General features: G+C 41.6%; 1 protein-coding gene across 3 annotated transcripts in view; it reads left to right on the plus strand.

Moving 5' to 3' along the window:
- The window catches only part of JAK1 (Janus kinase 1), a 125,918-nt gene that overhangs the window by 61,914 nt on the left and 45,307 nt on the right, over positions 1 to 18,697 (plus strand). For 2 of the 3 annotated variants that reach the window (XM_029949764.1, XM_029949767.1), the window contains exons 2-3: positions 13,068 to 13,145; positions 15,787 to 15,985. In XM_029949764.1, the coding sequence (XP_029805624.1) occupies positions 13,140 to 13,145; positions 15,787 to 15,985 (205 nt within the window). In that variant the 5' untranslated portion in view covers positions 13,068 to 13,139. Of the gene's footprint in view, positions 1 to 4,955; positions 5,196 to 13,067; positions 13,146 to 15,786; positions 15,986 to 18,697 lie in introns of all 3 variants that reach the window. The other variant, XM_029949765.1, reaches the window with a different exon arrangement.

Genomic DNA, 18,697 nt, shown 5'->3' on the forward strand with positions numbered 1-18,697 from the left:
TATTAGTTTTCTTGATTGTTTCCTTTGCAGTGCAGATGCTTTTTATCTTGATGAGGTCCCAATAGTTCATTTTTGTTCTTGATTCCCTTGCCTTTGGGGATGTGTCGAGTAGGAAATTGCTGCGATTGAGGTCAAGGAGGCTGCTTCCTGCTTTCTCCTCTAGGTAAACATGACGATTTTTAAGTACAAGCTGACAGGTGGGGCCAAGTTGTCCTTAAGGAAGGTTGCACTAGAAACTGAATAGTGGTTATCTCTGGGGTCTAGGGAAAGGAACTTTCACTTTTCAGTAATATCCATCTCTACTGTTGAATGTGTATTTTTATTAACATGAGTCTAAATAACTTTTATAGTTTGAATCTGACAGTAACTTAAACCTCTACTTAATCCAGGCTTCAATCTACATTTAAAAACTACATAATCTTTACTGATCAGATGGATAAAAAAATGGCATCCTGTTATTTTAGTTTGTTGGTGAAATTTGACCTTTTCACCATGATCATTTGTCATTTTTTCTTTAGACCTTTCATGAGTCACTTAGTATCTTTAGGCCTTAGTTTGGTTATGAGTAAAATAAGAGGAATGATATTTAAAATTATCATGAGGAGTAATAGAAACCATGTATTGAAGATGCTTTGTAAGCTATAAAAAGTATATAATTGTATTTATCGATTGGGTGTATTGATTTTTGTATTGATTTGATTACTTAATGATTATGAAAGTTAGGCCAGCTTTGCTTTTTTGCATTCATTGGGAGAAAGGCTAATTTTTACTTTCATGCAATGTAGGATGCTGGAGATGTGGCATGTGAGGACTTGGTCTGTGCTGCAGCTCTGCTGTTGATTAGCTATGTGTCCAGATGGCATAGTGCATGGACAAACAGTTCTTTTGGCCAAGATCAGCAGTGTTCAGGGAACACCTGGTTGGACACACATCAGAGGGCTCTGTGAGCTGATAAAACATTCGTCCAAGCTCATGAAGATTATGTTTAAATGGATGATAGTATAAGGGACCTTGTTTGTTCAAATCCCACTAACTGGATTACCCTCCTCCCCAATCCACCCTTTCATGGTTTTGTGAAATGAAAATTGGTCAAAATCATAATTCCAAGGCCTGGAAGTATCCAAGGCATATAAATTTCCATTTGACATGATTTTTGTGAATTCTATATTTAGCTCTCTGGAAACATGAGTACCTTATGTCTTTCATTTATCCAAAGCACTGAATTCTGGATAATAGGGAAACAGAGCTGCGTAAACAACTACACTGAGTAATAGATGACCCCCTAGCCTCCTATTTCTGACTGTTTCCTCTTATCCAAGGACAAGATGTTACAAAAATAATTCAGAGTGACTCCCGAGGGTAGCCCTGCGAACTCCTCCCTTGGACTGTACTGGCAGAGGAGGGTGAATCACCGCAGCAGAATGTTGATTCCCCCAGCGCTGTTAGTAAATGTCCCAGCCAGGCTCTTTGTGAGGACACCAGCAATGGGAAAGTTTTTTCTGACTCATTCACAGTGTAATTCGCAGAAGAAAACCTCTAGCTTCTCATTTTGTGTGTGTGTGTGTGTGTGTGTGTGTGTGTGTGTGTGTGTTAGTAAGGTGAGGTTAGAGTATGGATCTTCCAAATGAATATTCAAACTCTCTTGCCAATGCAATATTTGGGGCTATTTTGTCAGTTTTTATTGTCCTGGATATTTATACTGCGGGAAGAGGGAGGGGGAACCTCAATGTCCAGTGCCTATATATCCATGGAGGACCAGTTGTATTTTAGGGGCTCCTGGGTGGCTCAGTTGGTTAAGCACCTGACTCTTGATTTCGACTTAGATCATGATCTTACAGTTTCTGGGTTCGAGCCCTGTGTTGGGCTCTGTGCTGACAGTGTGGAGCCTGTTTGGGATTCTCTCTCTCTGCTGCTCTCCACTGCTTGTGTGGACTTTCTATCTTAAAAAAAGATTATTATAAAAATAAAGTGTTTTAAAACAAGAATATTATTTTTCACAGTAAATTTCCGGTGTCCCCATGCCTTTTCTCATCACTCCTTGTGTCTGAGACCCCACTCCTGACAGAAAACACGTTCATGTACCAGGGGACTTTCTTGCTTCAGAGGAATTCATCTGAGCCTGGGGATTCATGGGCAGTGTCTCCTCAGAGGAAAGTCCAGACTCATTAGTTGGCATTTGCGGTCCACTGTAGATTGACCTCAGCTTTCTCCCTTTCCTCATTTTTTTTTCTGATTTACACAGACTCCTGTTTTCTCTCCAGAGGGGGACTCCTCCTTTCCTTCTGCTGCTGTTTCTTCGTGTTTCTGTTATTTGGAGTGTTCACCTCAGTCAGCTTCCGTTCTCCTCCTGTTTGTATGTTCCCCATCCCTAAAGTGCCAGTTCAAATCCCACCTCTGCCATAATGAGAGAGTGCAAGTGGGGGAGGGGCACAGAGAGGGGACAGAGGATCTGAAATGGGCTCTGTGCTGACAGGCTCACAGCAGCAAGCCTGATGTGGGACTCAAACCCAGGAACCATAAGATCATGACCATTCAACCAACTGAGCCACCGAGGTACCCCTGGCTCAAGTCTTTATGACCTAAACATGCTAGTTTTCCACGAAGCCTTCTGGATTAGACTCACTACATCAGCTCCCATCTCACACCTTCTCTGACCATGCTCTTTTGCCTTGGTTGGGTTTGTCTTGTGTTTGGCCACCAATCAGGTGTTATTACTTTGTCACATTCTTGAGTTGCTAGTTCTTCGTTGATGATGTATCTTTTCTTGCATCCTTTTCTTCTCACAGAGCTGTGTTTCATAGGCTTTTCATGATGAGATTTGTTTGTTTATAATAACTTAATGATGTGTAGGAGTGAGTTACTCCTCCTAGTTGTTAATGTTTCTATTTTTCTAGTTAGTCAAGTTAGTCGTCAACATCCTACCATATATTTACAGCAGCCTTAGTAATTTTAGGAGTCTTAGTACACAGAAGTCTTTGCCTCCTGTCTTTCTGCATGTTTATTGCCTTGAAAGGGGGACAAAAGAAGTTCCATAGCTGGAGTATGTACTATTCCTCCACTTCTCCAGCAGGAAATTAAATGTAACGAATGAAGACCAGGCATTGTCACTGAATAGTTTTCAGTGAGATGGATGACAGTTTGGTTAAATTCAGTTGTTTCTGTTAGGCAAGGGCTGTTGATGATAAAAGAATTATGGGTAGAGTCATGCCGTGGATGTGTTTGGGACAAGAGTGCAAAATAGTGCTTCACCAAGGTTCTGCCTTCTTATGTGCCGAGTATGAAGTGAGCATTTATCTTGAGAAAAGAGAGCTGTATGTGTTTACCTTTTTTTGTTTGTTGGTAGAAAAATATAATTAAAGTTGATACAAAGGACCCCTTCCCTAATCCATGGTTTATACCATCTGTCATCTAAATCTCCAAGACCTGCATAGCTCCCCCTCCCCAGAAATTCCCATTGGTGGCCATACACTAAACTCTTGTCCATTCACTATGGTTATTGACATGAAATGCACTAAAAATTTTTGCACAGATGAGTACACAATGGATTTTGAATTCCTTAGGTTCCTGCAAAGCATCACTTCACTGTGATTGTGCAGTTAGAAACTGAGACTGTGGGAATAAATCATGGGTTTATGAATAAGTCATGGGTTTTAAGAAGGGTGGTTATTGGCAGAATTTAAAGCATGGGCCTTCTGTTCTCTGTGGGTACAGTTTCTGTGTTTTCTTAATCTCCATCCTTGTATAGATTTAGAAGGTAGCCCGACTAAAGAGCTTTCTGGGAGAAGAAACTATTGTGAAAGGAAGACTCTGAGTGGATTGCACAGTGGATCTCAGTGTAGCTCTCTGGGTTGAAGCTTCATAGGCTATACACTGTGGGAAAGGAGTGATCTTCTGGTAGTTGGAGGAATTTCAGATGAAATACATTTCAGTGTTTTAATGCCAGCTGGGGAAAGTATACACATTGAATATAAGCAGTGAATATAAAGTACATTTTATGGGTGGCTCAGTCGGTTAAGCGTCTGACATCAGCTCAGGTCATGATCTCACAGCTCATGGGTTTGTGCCCTGCATCAGGCTCTGTGCTGACAGCTCACAGCTCGGGGCCTGCTTTGGATTCTGTGTCTCCTTCTCTGCCCCTTTCCTGCTCACAGTCTGTCTCTCTGTCTCAAAAATAAATATTAATAAATTTTTTAAAAAGTTTAAAGTACATTTTATTATTGGTAGTCTCAGTGAGTCCTTTAAACCAGTGTTTTTCAGACTGGTTTGTTATATATATATATGTGTGTGTATATATATATGTGTGTATATATATATATATATATATATGTGTATATATATCATTAGTGGTCTGTGAAATTTATTTTGAGGGTCTTGTTTAGCATTTAAAAAATGTATTAAATAGAAGAAAATAGCATAGAATGGAAAATAGAATGAATTGCATATATTAGGATATCTGTGAAACTAATTTTTTGTCACACACACATATACTGTAAAATATGTTTTTTTTACTATGCATCATTGTCCAAAAGGTTTGGAAAGATGTTGTTGGCACAGGTTCCTAGGATATCAGATAGTGAGGTATAACCCTTACTAGATTCTCCACTGAACTAGGGCAGACCAGGAAGTTGAGCGAGAGGTGGCTCAGTGCTCTGCAGTGTTGACTGAGTGATCAAGTCTGATGCCTTGATGGGGACAAAGTGCACTACTCATTGTACAAATATGGTTTATATGAGGAGCTCCGCCTGCTATTTCAGTTGGGAGACTTGGTTGGCAGACTATATCAAAGCCAAACAAAAACTGATTCTAGTTTCTTGTTAGGGAGAGATGCAGGGGACCATTTTTCTTGAGATTTCTTTTTCTTTTTCTTCCTTAACTTCCCCTGGCTGAGTTCTTTAGGAGTATAGACACTTGCTATTTGGGGGATTGTCTAGCATCTGAACTCTCTTCGTTTCTAGAGTGATCATCTGTTGTTGCTGTTGAAGTGAAGGAAATACAGACACATGACTGGATGAACTCGGTTCACCTCTTGGATCCCTGTGCCCCAGGACGTTGAATCTGGAGGGGACGGTACAGACACTCAGGGCGGCTTGAGAGCAGCTAAAGGCTGATGAACAGTGGTAGCCCTGCTGTAATGGTGTTCTTATCAGACTGTTCTGAGCTCTTCGATCTTTCTCTTAATTCATTTTTATCCTAAGGTAAGCAGAACTAGTTTCTGTTGTTTACATCCAAGAACGCTGAGTAGTTAAAGAATTACAGGAAAAAATGTTAGATGGGTTTTTGCCCTGGAAGAGCTTAGTACATAACAGAGAGAGGGGTAAGTTAATTTGCAGTAACAACAAATAACAGTAAAAGTTAGCAAGGGGTTTGGGGGATTCACTGTTGTTTCCTGTGTATTCCATTAAATTATGGTTTCCTGCAAGCTTTGCAGATGCCATCATCAACAAGAGGTTGTTGAAGCATGTCATCTTGAAAGTACAAATTAGTGAAAAATTAGCTGCTTTAGGGTGTGGCATAATATGGTTTCAAGCATTCTGCTTTAAGGAACCATAGAAGTCATCTAGTGTTTGTTGTTTTTTTTTTAATTACACAGTATTTGAGCTCAGAAAGCGTTAGAGGCTTGTTCTTTAAGACAAGGTAGGGCCTCCTTCTCTGGGTGTCTCTCTTGGTGCCTGCAGGAGGAAGCTGGCACACAGACTGTCCTCAGACGGACTCTCTCTCACCTTTCCACACTGTCTCCCTCCTTCCTATCTGCCCCTTGCCGTCTGCGAATTCCTTCTTACACACCCACCCTCGTGATTTTCCTTGCTCCTGGCTCTTTCCCAGAAGAACTGCTTACTTCCTTTCTACCTTTTAAAATCTTCTGTCTCCCTCAAGGCCGGGAACAGATTCTATTCTCCGTGATGACCTCATAGCCCTCTTTTCGTGACTCCTATTGTTCCTACTGACTGTGTCTCAGCATCCCCTCCACATCTGCTTTCTTGAGGTCCCCTGGGGGTCTTTTTCTTTTTCCAGCTATTAATAGACTAAGGTTTTGATGGGCTCAGATTTTAATTGTAGTACATCTTTAGATCCCGCCAAAGCCCGTGCCTTGACCAGGGAGATGTGGCAAAGTGAGAAAGGGAGGCCAAGAAGTGTGTTTGAGCTCATACTTGCCACTCACTGGCTTCTTGACCGTGGGAATATCTGAAGCTGAGTCTTCTCATCTGCGAAAGGGGCTGTGAGACCCAAATGTGGTTATAGATGTGAAAGCCATTTTTAAGTATAAAGTACCATACAAACGCAAGGTTTTATTGCAATGGTATAAGTGCTTACTATGTATTTTAGGAATTAGTGATTGAAAAAGCACACAAGGTGAAGACAAGCCATTCTCCCAACCGTCTTTGCAGTGTCCACTTTTGCCACCATAGTCTTGACCCCTGTATTCTGTGTTCTCTAATAACATTATAGGTGTATTAGTGGGGGAAAAAGGAAAATTAGCAAAGCATCTTGATACAGTGTGGCTTTTAGGAGAATTCTTATTGACTTTAATCAGGCAAAGTACTGTATTTACTTTGATCAGAAATTGTCTCTCAGGGAAAGCAGGCTTATTGGGAGCAGTGCAGAGAGCCCTGACCCATTGAGTTGGCATTGATTGTTTGATCATCCCTGGAAGTTTATTGTAAATGAAGCAGCACTTACGGTTCTGGGGTATTCCTGGAAATGCTATAGTTAGAAGTGAGTTATTCTGTGTGGCAGGAATGGCATATAGAAAAGCCATAATTCTGACTTGCTGACAGGAGTAAAAAGCAGATTTTGTATTTATATTATGTCGTCCTTTTGGCTGGAATCCATCAGCTCGGCACAGTATCTTGTGATGCTTTCATCAGACAGTTCTGGGTCTCCACAAGGCAGGGGGTACTCGGTGCACCCAATACAAGTCACTTCCAGAGTTCTCATGCGTGCACAGTCCCTAGTGATGCGACTGGAAGGGAAGCAGAGATGCTTTCCCTGCCTCTGTGTGTGTCTTAGGCCTCAAGGAGGTTCCGTGTGCATGTGAGCTGGGCCATAGTCAGCAGCCACCAGAGCTTTCCTCCTCACACCTGCAGTAGTGGTGCTGGAGCAGCGTGTTAGCCGTGGGCTGCAGTGCAGGCAAGGCCTGGGCACTTCACTGAGTTTTTCAGCGACCCTTCTTTCAGTCTCTGGAGGGAAAGCCTGCGGGGGACCGGCCCACACACTAGTGTCTAAGGGTCCCTGAGTAGGGGGTTAGTGTCGGCACAATATCTATAAGAAAGAAGACAGACAAAGTGGATGGTGGCAAGAATGCACTTTACTGTGATGCTTAGGATCTTTATATACCATAGGTGATTACATCATTTTTCTAATGATTACATTGTTTGTAACTTCCAGAAAAAATTATTATTTTCATGGTAGCGAAAACAAAATCAAACCAGAAACGAGGTCCAATACAGAAGATCAAAAAAACATAACTCATCACTCAAAATACATCAGCAGAGATTTGTTTTATGTATAAGTAATATTATTAACTGAAGCTTATGACAAGGTTATTCTTTTTTAAAGGTGAACATGATGATTTACAGGTAAAGTGCCCCTGACCAGGAAGGGAGTTTCAATCTGAAAATTTGCCCACTCACCGAAACTAATTAAAGGTCATAGAAAACTAACTCCAGTCTCTAATCCATCATGATCAGGAGGTCATGCGCACATTCTCTAAAACAAAGGGAAGCAGGACCCAACAAGCCATATGACACTGTACACTCAGTCTCCCAGGAGAGCCACTCAATCCCAATCCTCAACTGAGGGACCTCACTTGTACCAGGGTCACACTTTCCAGACAAGCTGGAGATATGCGCGTTCCTCTTGGTGACTTACAGCGGAATCTCAACAGGCCTTTTGGCAGAATGGGCCCCTACAAAAGCCTTAAGAGTGAGTTCAGTCTCCTAGGTGGATGTGAGGCTGTGAGAAATACTGAAAAGCCAGAGAAGACAGTGGTGTTCATAATAGGGGGCAGGTTCAAGCAGGCTCCCCCATACCATCCCTGCCGCCCCGGAGAAAGAGCAGGGTCCTTGGAATCAGGAGTCCTGTGTTTGATTTTTGGCACACCCACTGACTGGCCTTAAACCTCTCCTGAGAATTAAGTGCAAGTGCCCATCAATGCATGAGATGTTGCAGAGGTTCAGTGCATATTGGAGTTCCCTCTCCTCTGCTGGAACTGTGTTCCATCAATATGTAATCAGTTTAGCAGGCCAAAATATGAATGCTTGCTGCCTACTAAACTCTGCCTTAGGCAGGGTTTATATGCATTAACTTACATAATCCTTAACAGCTCTTTGAGACAAATGCCATTCCTGCCTCCCCCCATAACTGAGAACATTGAGGTTTAGGGATGGTAAGTAGCTTGCCTAAGATTACAATAGCTAGTGGGTGGGGAAGGCAGTATCCAGAAGGACCCAGGTCAGGATGACTCCAGCTCACTGTCCTAACTGCACTGCTAGACTTATGAAATGGAGCTTGATTAAGGACCAGGCTTTTGCTCAGAATGCCTATTTATTCTGTTGTCCTTCAAGCAAGCTCACAGCTCACTTGAGTCCTTTGCCATATAGCCTACATTACATTGCTTTACCACTTAACACCTTTCTGAGCACTTTCACATCAACAGCCTCAACTTGAAAAAAGTGTAGGAGCTTGATGAAGACTTTCTCAAAGACCTTTCTGATTCTTTAGGGAGGATGTTTCCTTCAAGGTTAGCAGATGAGGAAACTAGGCTCATAGGTTAAAATGATTTGTTTAGGATCACACTTGTTAGTTGTGTATTAAGTCAGTAGTGTTGCTTGCTTTGTTACCTTCGTTTAACAACTGCAGTTGACTGACCCTTGAAGGACAGAAGCTTATATTGCATGGGTCTACCTATATACACTTCCTTTTATTAATAAAAACAGTCTAGTGCTGTGACTGTATTTGCTCTCCCTTCTGATTTTCTTGATAACATTTTCTTTTCTCTAGTTTACTTTATTATAGAAATACACTAATATGTGTAACATAGAAAATATGTGTTAATTGACTGTGTTATTGCTAAGGCCATTAGTAATTAAATTTGAGTGGTCAAAAGTCACATACTAATTTTTGACGGCACGGGGTTTAGGCTCCTAACCCTTGCGCTGTTCAAGATTCAACTGTATTTATAGCACCTAATCTGTGCTGGTGATCAGCACTTACAGGACAAAGACCCCTGACATCTTGGAACTTATATTGTAACATTAGGTATCTGTGCTGTACTTAAGGCTGGTGCCTGCTGAAATAATTTAAGGTCTAGGAACTTTAGTGTTAAAGTTTCTTAAGCAGCTGATTTCAGGAAATACTTCTAAATTACATATTTTTCTTTTCAGTTTTTCTGGGTTCACACTTTACCAACATTTTGTATTTTCTACTTCAGAAATCAAAAGCTTTGATTCCTTTAACGTGGACATAAAGTAACACTGTGTGTGTGTGTGTGTGTGTGTGTGTGTGTGTGTGTGTGTGCGAGAGAGAGAGAGAGAGAGAGAGAGAGAGAGATGGTTTCTTTAGTAAAAACAATCAGCTACCCAAAGTGTTGTATTCTGATCCTAGTCGTTGATTCTAACCATCATCCAGTCTATTTTTATCATGTACATCTGATAGTGGCCATTGGCCAAACACAGTCATATTCTGGTCATACTTGTGAATTTTAACATGGCCTGTGTTTATGTCTTTTCACTATTCAAAATTTACTTGTTTATCCTTCACTTTTACAGATCCTTGTATTTCAAAAGATGCCCTTGACAATTTAAGAGGATGTCAGCATCGCAGACATAGATTTCTAGGAGTTTGCATCTTGGAAAATAGTTACGATATCCCTCTATTACAGCGAGGCCCTGTCCAGACTCACAGAGCCGTGTCTCATTTCTGTTACATTTCCCTCGTTCAGGAAGCATCAGATATACTTGGATCAGACTTTTATAAACTAAAGAATTGTGAGACTCTGCAACACCCCCCTTTTTAATGTAAAGTAGCATCTAATAAGATTGAGCCACAAAAGCAATCCTCTAATCATAGAAAGAAAGGCAGTTTTTTTTTTTTCAAAAACTTGAAATTTTGTAATTGTGGAAGAATTCAGTGCTATCATCGAAGAGCTTTTGATTATTCACTTTTATTCTTCCCATTTTCTGAGCTTCTTTGTATTCATTTATTTTGGGAATGGAACCCAGTGAATCATATTATTTTTAAAGGGTGTTGTGCGATTCCTACTGGTCAGGTTTTCAAGCATTTAACATTTTCTTTTTGTATCTGTAATGAGAAACTTGAATTGATTTCTTAGAATTATCTGTAGTATTTATAAACCTGATCTTGTTCTTTTCCTACCGGTCCTTAAAATAGAAAACAAACTGAGGGTTGCTGGAAGGGGTGGGGAGGGTGGGAGGGTGGTGTCGGTTAAATGGATGATGGGCATTAAGGAGGGCACTTTTCGGGATGAGCACTGGTTCTCATATGTAAGAGATAAATGGGTTCTACTCCTGAAGCCAAGACTACAATGTATGTTAACTTACTTGAATTAAATAAATAAATAGCATTTTGTTTGGTGTATATGGAAAGAAATGTTATTTGAATGAAGCCTTTACACAGAGTGTTTGCCAACAAAAGACTTCTCATCCTGACTGAGAACTGATGTCATTTCATATAAAGTGGATTAGCCATCCTAGATTTAAGTGCTTAGAATGGTGCCTACCCTGTCTTTTAAGTGCTTTATGGATGTTTTTACATTTTTATCATTAGAATGCCAGTTTTTTTAAGAGAGTTTTGTTGTTATTGAGTCAGCATATAAAAACATCATAGTAACTGCATATTGTCTAGCAATTCTGTTGCAGATTCTTTTTCCCCTATGAGTTTGATCTCTATGCTAAGCATCACAAATTAATACCATTTTATTGTTCCGTCTGGTAATGTAGGAGGTCAATTTGAAAATTTGGTACATTGTGATTTCAATATAGTGTGGCATGCAATAGGGAAGGAGTAGCGGAAAAACCAACCTTTCTTTTATTATAAGTTTTCATAGAATCCTAGGTCTAGAAAACCTTAGTAAATTTAGGCTGACCCTTGAATCTTACATGAGGCTCCGGACTCCTGAACTCAAGTAGTAGGTGATCTGGTGGTGAATTCTGAAAGGTTTTATGCTGTAGTCTTTGTTAAATTGGGCCTGGTGGAACCTACAAGTCTCTTCCTGATCTGAAAGGCTCCAAATATGCCCCTTTGGGGGCAGGCTTCTTAATTCTGCAGAGATGGGGCCCATGTGGTCAATTTTCATTCATCCTTGGCAGTAGAGTATAATAGCATGCCTCTCGGTAACCTCAGGTAGGCGCTGGACATGCTATTAGCAAGTACTGCTGATGAACCAACTAGGGCTGTCCTTTGCCCAGGTATAGAGGAATGTTGGAGGGATTTCCCCATTTATGAAGCTGGAGAGAGGAGACTAGCTCCTTCTCTCCACAGGGACTTTGCACATGCCGATCCTTTACCCCGGCTGCCTTCTCTCTGCCTCCCTGCATATCAATTACATCTCAGCTCAGTATTACTTCCCTCGAGTCCCACGCTAGATGACATTCCTTTTATTATACCTCTCTCTTTCTCCTTCATGGCATTTTAAGCTCTTTATAATTACTTCTTTATGTGCATCTTTGTTTGATTCCAGTCTAGACTGTAAGCTCCATGTGAGCCAGGGGCCATATTGCTCTTGTTCTTTATTTGGCCTCCTGATATGGGTCAGTTTTGGCATGAAGAACTGCTCAAAAATAATGAATCTCCTAAATGTGACATTTGAAACTGCTTCTGAGCCAAAGCAAGGCATTATTAACAGGTAGCTAATTTCGGATTGCTGTTTTGATGCAGGCAGGGTATCTGTTCTCATAAGTAAAACAGATGATCATATTATATTTTTAAAAGCTGAAAGTATAATGATTTGTTCTTTGAATCTTATAGCCAAGTCAAAGTTGTCATATCAAAATTCATACTTATGTCCTCTGCCTGGCCTCCTGAAGGTGACATTGTGACACACTTTTTTGGTTTTAGATTGCTTTTACGTTTTCATTTGTGCCATCTCCCCTTCGAGTATAAGGTCCTGTGGGAAGGCTGGCCTGTAGCCTCATCTCCATCACCCCACTCCCTATCTGCTTCTGCCGTGTAGTGCTTGGGAAAGGAGAGTTCTGACAAAGTGTATTAAATGACCAACAGAAAACAGACAGCGATCTGTATTAACTTGGAAAAGACTTTCACACCACTAAGGGTGATTGCTCCTGATTTGCAAAAATAATTAAATTCTACTATTAAGAAGAATTTGTGAGAGGGACCTGGAAACTTGTTAAAACAGTACAGAGCTCTGTGTCTGTGCTGGGGGAGTTGGCGGTGGTTGGTGGTTGATGATGAAGATGATAGGACCGGTGCTTTAATTCTGTAGAATCAGGCTGGTTTTCTTATGTAGTACAAGTCTGAAGTGAGGCTGGGGAACTGGAAGGGGGCTTTTTTGCTACCTAAGTTTTCAAATAAGAATGGCTCAAAAAACATTTGGTGAACTAAAAGCATTTTTCATTGGATTTATTCCTGGGCCCTTCTGCTCTCACTGTATCATACAATGTAGCACATTAAGTGAGGCCAAGGGCAGACCGGGTTGGGAGGAGGGTAATTCTACAGGAAATGGGAATGGGAAATAAAAGTGCATAAGTTTGGGGATCCTGAACTATTGTTCACGGCCTCAGGGGAGAGGGTGTTGACGGAAAAGGTGCACCGTCTTTACTTGCACTGGACAGGGTACTCTATGCCAGGAAGCAAAAGTCCCTGGCTTCCTGTCTTGAAGCAGTAAAAATAATATCTTCTTTGATATTCATACTCTATGATGCCTCTCTGTCCTCTCAGTGTCCTTGTCAATTTTTTCCCCTTCTTCCTCCCAAATGCTTTTCCCTGCCCACTTACGGTTTGGGCTGCTTCCTTCATAAGAGGGTCCTCTTATTCTCTGATGCAGTTACCTCTGCAGCTGATTTATTTATTTATCCTTGTCTCTCTCCCAGCTCTGAACGGACTTTGGAAAGTAGAGAAGAAAATCCAGTCTGCTTTTTGGAGGACATTGGACAGCCGAATAAATGCAGGTTTGTACCTTTGCATATCTTTAAAATTGGGCCAAAAGGAAAATAGCTTTTAAAAAGAATAGTAAAACTGATCTTGAACTAGTAAGGATACCTGTATATCTAGAATATTGGTATTTTAATTTTTATTCATTTCTAAATGTTGAGTGTTCTGGTTTAAAAGTAAATCCCAAGAGTATAAAAATATAAGAAGTCCAAAGTAAAAGAAAAGTTCCTTATAGCCCTTTCTAGATACTCACCACCTTAGCGGTTTATGGTATGTTCTTCCAGATTATACATACATGCATGATCAAAAAGATCATGATGTACATATTATGCCTTCTTTCACTTTGCAGTATGTCCTGTGTATCTTTCAATGTTGATTTACGTAGCTTTGTGTCATCTTTTTAACAGCTGTATAGTATTCCTTTGTGTTGATATTTCTTATTTTGTTAGCCCCCTTTGTCACTTGTATTTTTTCCTATTTTAGATGGTGCCACACCTTGTACATATGTAATCACATATACTTGCCTGGTTACTTCCTTAGGGTGAAAGCGTGTAACCGTCTCTGAATTCTTCCTGTGCCAATCTGTATAGGGTCTCAAGGACAAAGATGTATCTTACCTTACAAAGCAGACTGTAGCTTCTTTGTTTTCCATTGTAAGGTGGAGTTGGGCGCTTAGTGTTGGGTTTTAAAACTTTCTTGCTCAGGGCACCTGGGTGGCTCTGTCGGTTAAGCATCTGACTCTTGATTTCAGCTCAGATTATGATCTCGCAGTTTGTGAGTTCTGTGAGTTCGTGCCCCACATCAGGCTCCACGCTGATAACACAGAGAGATTTTCTCTCCCCCTCTCTCTGCCCCTCCCCTACTGTCCCTCTCCTCCCCTCCCCACTTTGTCTCTCACTGTGTCTCACACTCTCTCAAAATATATAAATTTAAAAAAGAAAACCTTGCTTGACAGTTGATCTGAACCCTTAAGGTAAGTTATGAACTTAGTCTTTCAGCCTGTTTTCTGGAAGCTTCTGGTTTTCAGATTTATTTTGGAGATGAAACAAGTACAATTGAGTGCCTCTTAGTTTGTAGCATTGAGATGTATCTGGTTTATCTCTCCTGTAAGTATCTCACCTTCACCAAGGCGGCTAGTAAATAAGCATATGAGTCTGGTGAAAAGAACTGTGGCTGTCGTCCACACTATGTGACTTGTCTTATTTTGAGAAGCTTCCTTGGGCCATTTAGCAAGCACCTGTTAAATGTAAGGCTCTGTGCTAGGTACTGGGGATACAAAGATGAAGGACACAGTCCTTGCCCTTAAGGAACTCCCAGCATAAACCATTGAGAGAGACACACAGACAGACACATGAATAAGATGGTCATTGTCCAGTGTGGTTAGTGCAGCGAGGTGAGTTTGGGAGAGGGCATCCAACTTAGGGGAGGGGATGGAGGTTCATAGGCATTTCCTAGAGGGAGGTAATGTCCAAGCAGAGTTCTAAAGAAAATTACAGCTTGTCATGAAAAAGGTGAGATGGGAAGGTATTCCTGATAGAGAAATGAGTATGACCCAAAGGCAAGAAGGTGAGAAAAGCAGAATGGAGGGGGGGAGTTGGGGTAACAAGAACAATGGCAACTTCGTGGGTTTCAGGCATGAAGTCAGAGGCCAGGAGTGATGGCGGCTGGGGAGGCTAGCTGGCAGGTGATGGAGGACCTCTGCGAGGAGTTTGCTCTCGTTGATTAATGGAGGGATCTGATACGCGTATTACTCTGAGGGCTAAGTGAAGGTTGGTTTGGCAGGCAGTAGGAAATTAGGAACCCGGGGTCAGGGAAATTCGTTTGTTGACCACTGGTATTGGAGTGAGGGGAAGAAAGATGCACAAGGCTTTCCCTCGTTCCCCTTCCTTCCTGGCCTTGACCACAGTTAAGTGGCTGAGGCTGGCTCTTTGTTCCTAGTTCCCTGCCTTTAGAGGCAGCTCAGGTGAAGGACTTATTTGCTAGTTTCTCACCAGTGGGTTCTGACTTCTTCAAAGCAAGACTTCCAGCCCTCATTCTGCTGCCGAAAAGTGCTGCCCATCCGCCTACCTGCCAGTGGAGTGGTGAGGACTTGGCCCCGTTCATTAATTTTCAAGACCTTTCCATGGCTCATGAACATGAATCGGTGGTCACGTTGTACTGAGAGCCAGCCCTGGGCTAGGCTCTGGAGGCAGGAAGATAGATAAGATGCGGTTCACGCCCTCCCGGAGCTTGCAGTTGGTGGCACATAGAGTTAAAAGACAATGTGATTCGTGCCCCAGGTCAGCTCAGAAGTGAAATGATTCCAGTAGAGGCAGCAGCATGAGTAACATTAATATGAGCTCTTCCAGAATGAGCCGCATTTCCCAACTACAGCTAGAGAAAGAGAAATCTCGGCCATGTCTAAAATTATTCTGATTTTTGAGGATATGGTCTGATCATAAAGAATTAGTGTATAATTGATTATTTTCATAATTACAATGGATTGTTTGACCTCTCATAAGTTCAGACGCATTTGATTTTCAGAGAGGGAAGGGGTGAGAGAGGTACTTACCTGTTTGAGAGATATTTGTGCTTACTTACCTTCCTAACGTTCTCTTTCACCACTTGAACTTCTAGCACACAGAATGACCACATGGTCTCGTTCTCCTTCCCCTACAGTATCTAAATATAAAAGAGGACTGCAATGCCATGGCTTTCTGTGCTAAAATGAGGAGCTCCAAGAAGACGGAGGTGAATCTGGAGGCCCCCGAGCCAGGGGCGGAAGTGCTCTTCTATCTCTCCGACAGGGAGCCGCTCAGGCTGGGCAGCGGGGAGTACACGGCCGAGGAGCTGTGCATCAGGGCCGCGCAGGAATGCTGTGAGTGCTGGACGCTGCCCGGGCGGCGGTGTCCCTGCCCCTCGCGGGCTCCGCCCCGCCTCTGCTGCTCTGTGCATTTCACCTTAGGCCAGTTCTCAGTTCTGAGGGATTCACTTCTCACTTTCTTCATCATAAAGTGACTTATTCCTGACCTGTCACTAATGAGCTTAGGATCCCAAGGAATGAGGCTTGCCTTCGGTGGAGGCTCAGTTTCTATTCCCCCTACATCTGGGAAATCGGAGTACTATCAGCACTAAATGAGTAAAAACATTTGGCACAAAGTTGGGAGCTCAGTAAGGGGCATCTCTCAAGATCTGAAGGATTGATGGTTCAAAACTTCTTCTGAGAGGTAGGGTCGTCGTCCTGCCGCTGTAACCTGTTTCCCCTCCATGATGCTGACTTGAAGTGAGAACTTGAGTGTCGCTTTGTGGCTTGGTCACACTGCCCGGTGGTTAAAAGGGCAATGAGGCTGTGAACAACATGGTCTTTTTCTTTTTCCTTCCTTCCTTCCTTCCTTCCTTCCTTCCTTCCTTCCTTCCTTCCTTCCTTTCTTTCTTCCTTTCTTCCTTTTTTAGAGAGCCTTGTCTTTCTTAAGTGAGCCTGTTGCCAAACAGGGGAGAAGATGAGAAACCAAAACAAATAACAAAATGAAGCTCCTTTGAACCTTGGGGTCAGTGATAGTTTCTGTCTACCTACTTTTAAATGACAAGTAAAGTTAAATTGTAGAAACTTGAAGATCTAACCCCTGGGGTTGTGGTGACGGTCATATCAATGTAAATAGACTAAAATTCATTGAATTCTATGTACACTTAAAATGGGTAGACTTTATGATATGTAAATTACATCTCAATGAAGCTGGGTTTGTTTTTGTTTTTAATTAACTCATGATGATTAACTGTGATGACAGACAGTGTGATCCATGCTTGATTTATATCCTCTTTAGCCCTCGGGCAACTCTGTTGGATAGTGTGGACCTTTCAAGAGTTACCTACCTAGTTTGTGATACAGTTCTCTAGAAACCCCTTTTTCTTTCTGAGGTACATCTTTCTATCTCCAATGCTTTAAATACGAGAGTTTCTATAAAAGGGGAGAGGTTGGTGCTACAGGGAATAAAATTGGCTGAGCTATATAGAGTATGAGGTTCATGCCCTTATATTCATGTTTCATTTATTTATTTTTTTTTTTTACTTTTTTTTTTCTTTTTTTTTGTCTTTTTACAAACTCTTGTGTTGAGGGCTGACTTTCAATAGATCGCAGCGAGGGAGCTGCTCTGCTACGTACGAAACCCTGACCCAGAAGCAGGTCGTATATTCATGTTTTAAAGTTAGTTTGAGTAGGTAGCAAAGTATAAACGGAAGCAGCTTTAGACATTAGCTTTAAAAGTATTTGTAATGAACTAAGCAGCTAGATGTAAATTGGTGCTTCCAAAGTACTTTTTTAAGGTATTGTGTGTTTTTTCCCCCTTTCCCTTGAAGTTTGGTTTATAGTGTTTATTCTGTTGGCCCAGTTTCTTACCATGGTATTTGTACAGAATTGTTGGGCTGCAGTTAATGAGAGGTCAAGGGGCTGCTGCTAAAGGAGACGAGGGGAGAGAGCCTGAGCCCGCAGGCAGACACAGCCACGGAATCTGCTGGAGCTCTGGGCTCAGGGCCAGCCGGTGTTGGGCACCAGCTTCTAAGCCTGGTCTGTAGAGAATGAGTGAGCTCTTTTATAACTGACTCAGGGTAATGTTGCAAACATTTATTAACTTTAAAGGTACATGAGTACAGAATGCCACGTATTATTGGAGCTCTCATTATTATTATTATAGTAATGATCTTTGGAGGCAGTATTGTTTTCTTCCCTGTTGTCCAAAAATATATGGTCAATTTTTATTCTTTCGGTTCTCATTCTTTGACCTCCTCAGTAGCTCTATCCTGGTTTGAATTTTAACTCTGCATTTTATTGAGTAGTCCTGAATCAGACTAAATCTTGGGAGGCCACAGTTTCTTCACCTGTAAACTGGTGGAACTACTAGTTACATAATTAAGTGTGAGGATTAAAAGATAATAAATGTAGAGTATGTTAGCTCAATGCCTGACACTTAACCCTCAGTAAATGTTAGTGTTGTTACCGTTATCCTGTACGTTTTTATAAAAAAAAAACTATCGTTGATCTTCCTATTTATAAGTACTAATATTTTTAGAATCAGACCTGTGATAGGATACAGACAGATTCAGGATTACAAATAAATTTTGCTTCAATATGTATGTGTCTGTGCCCATTCAAATATAGGCTAGGCTTCCAGGCCAGCCCACAAAGGCCAATTCACAAATGGAAAACTGCAGTATAACCAAACCATATAGTCCTAACAGTATGGATCTAAAACTCATTAGCTCGTTCCCATGAGGAAATGTTCTTTGAAGTTTACCCTGCTCTTCTCCATTACAAGGAGGAGTAACCTCTGAAGGAGTTACTCCAGATAACCTGAGAGGCAGGGATCGAGGAGCTCAGTGAGGCGTCAGCATGCCCAGACCTCTGTCACTTCTTCCCTCGGTGTGTGCATCAGAGAGAGTTCGGGCTTGGATGGGCCGCGCCAGGGAGGGTCCCTGTTGGTGTCAGTCTTGCTCCAGATGTCTGATTTGGGAAACTCCTATTACCTCATATTTTCATATATTTTTTGGTTAGATTGCCTGTATCTTAGTTTGAGGCCTGGCCACAGATGAAAATGGC

This window comes from Suricata suricatta, chromosome 8 (genome assembly GCF_006229205.1).
Source record: "Suricata suricatta isolate VVHF042 chromosome 8, meerkat_22Aug2017_6uvM2_HiC, whole genome shotgun sequence".
NCBI lineage: Eukaryota > Metazoa > Chordata > Mammalia > Carnivora > Herpestidae > Suricata > Suricata suricatta.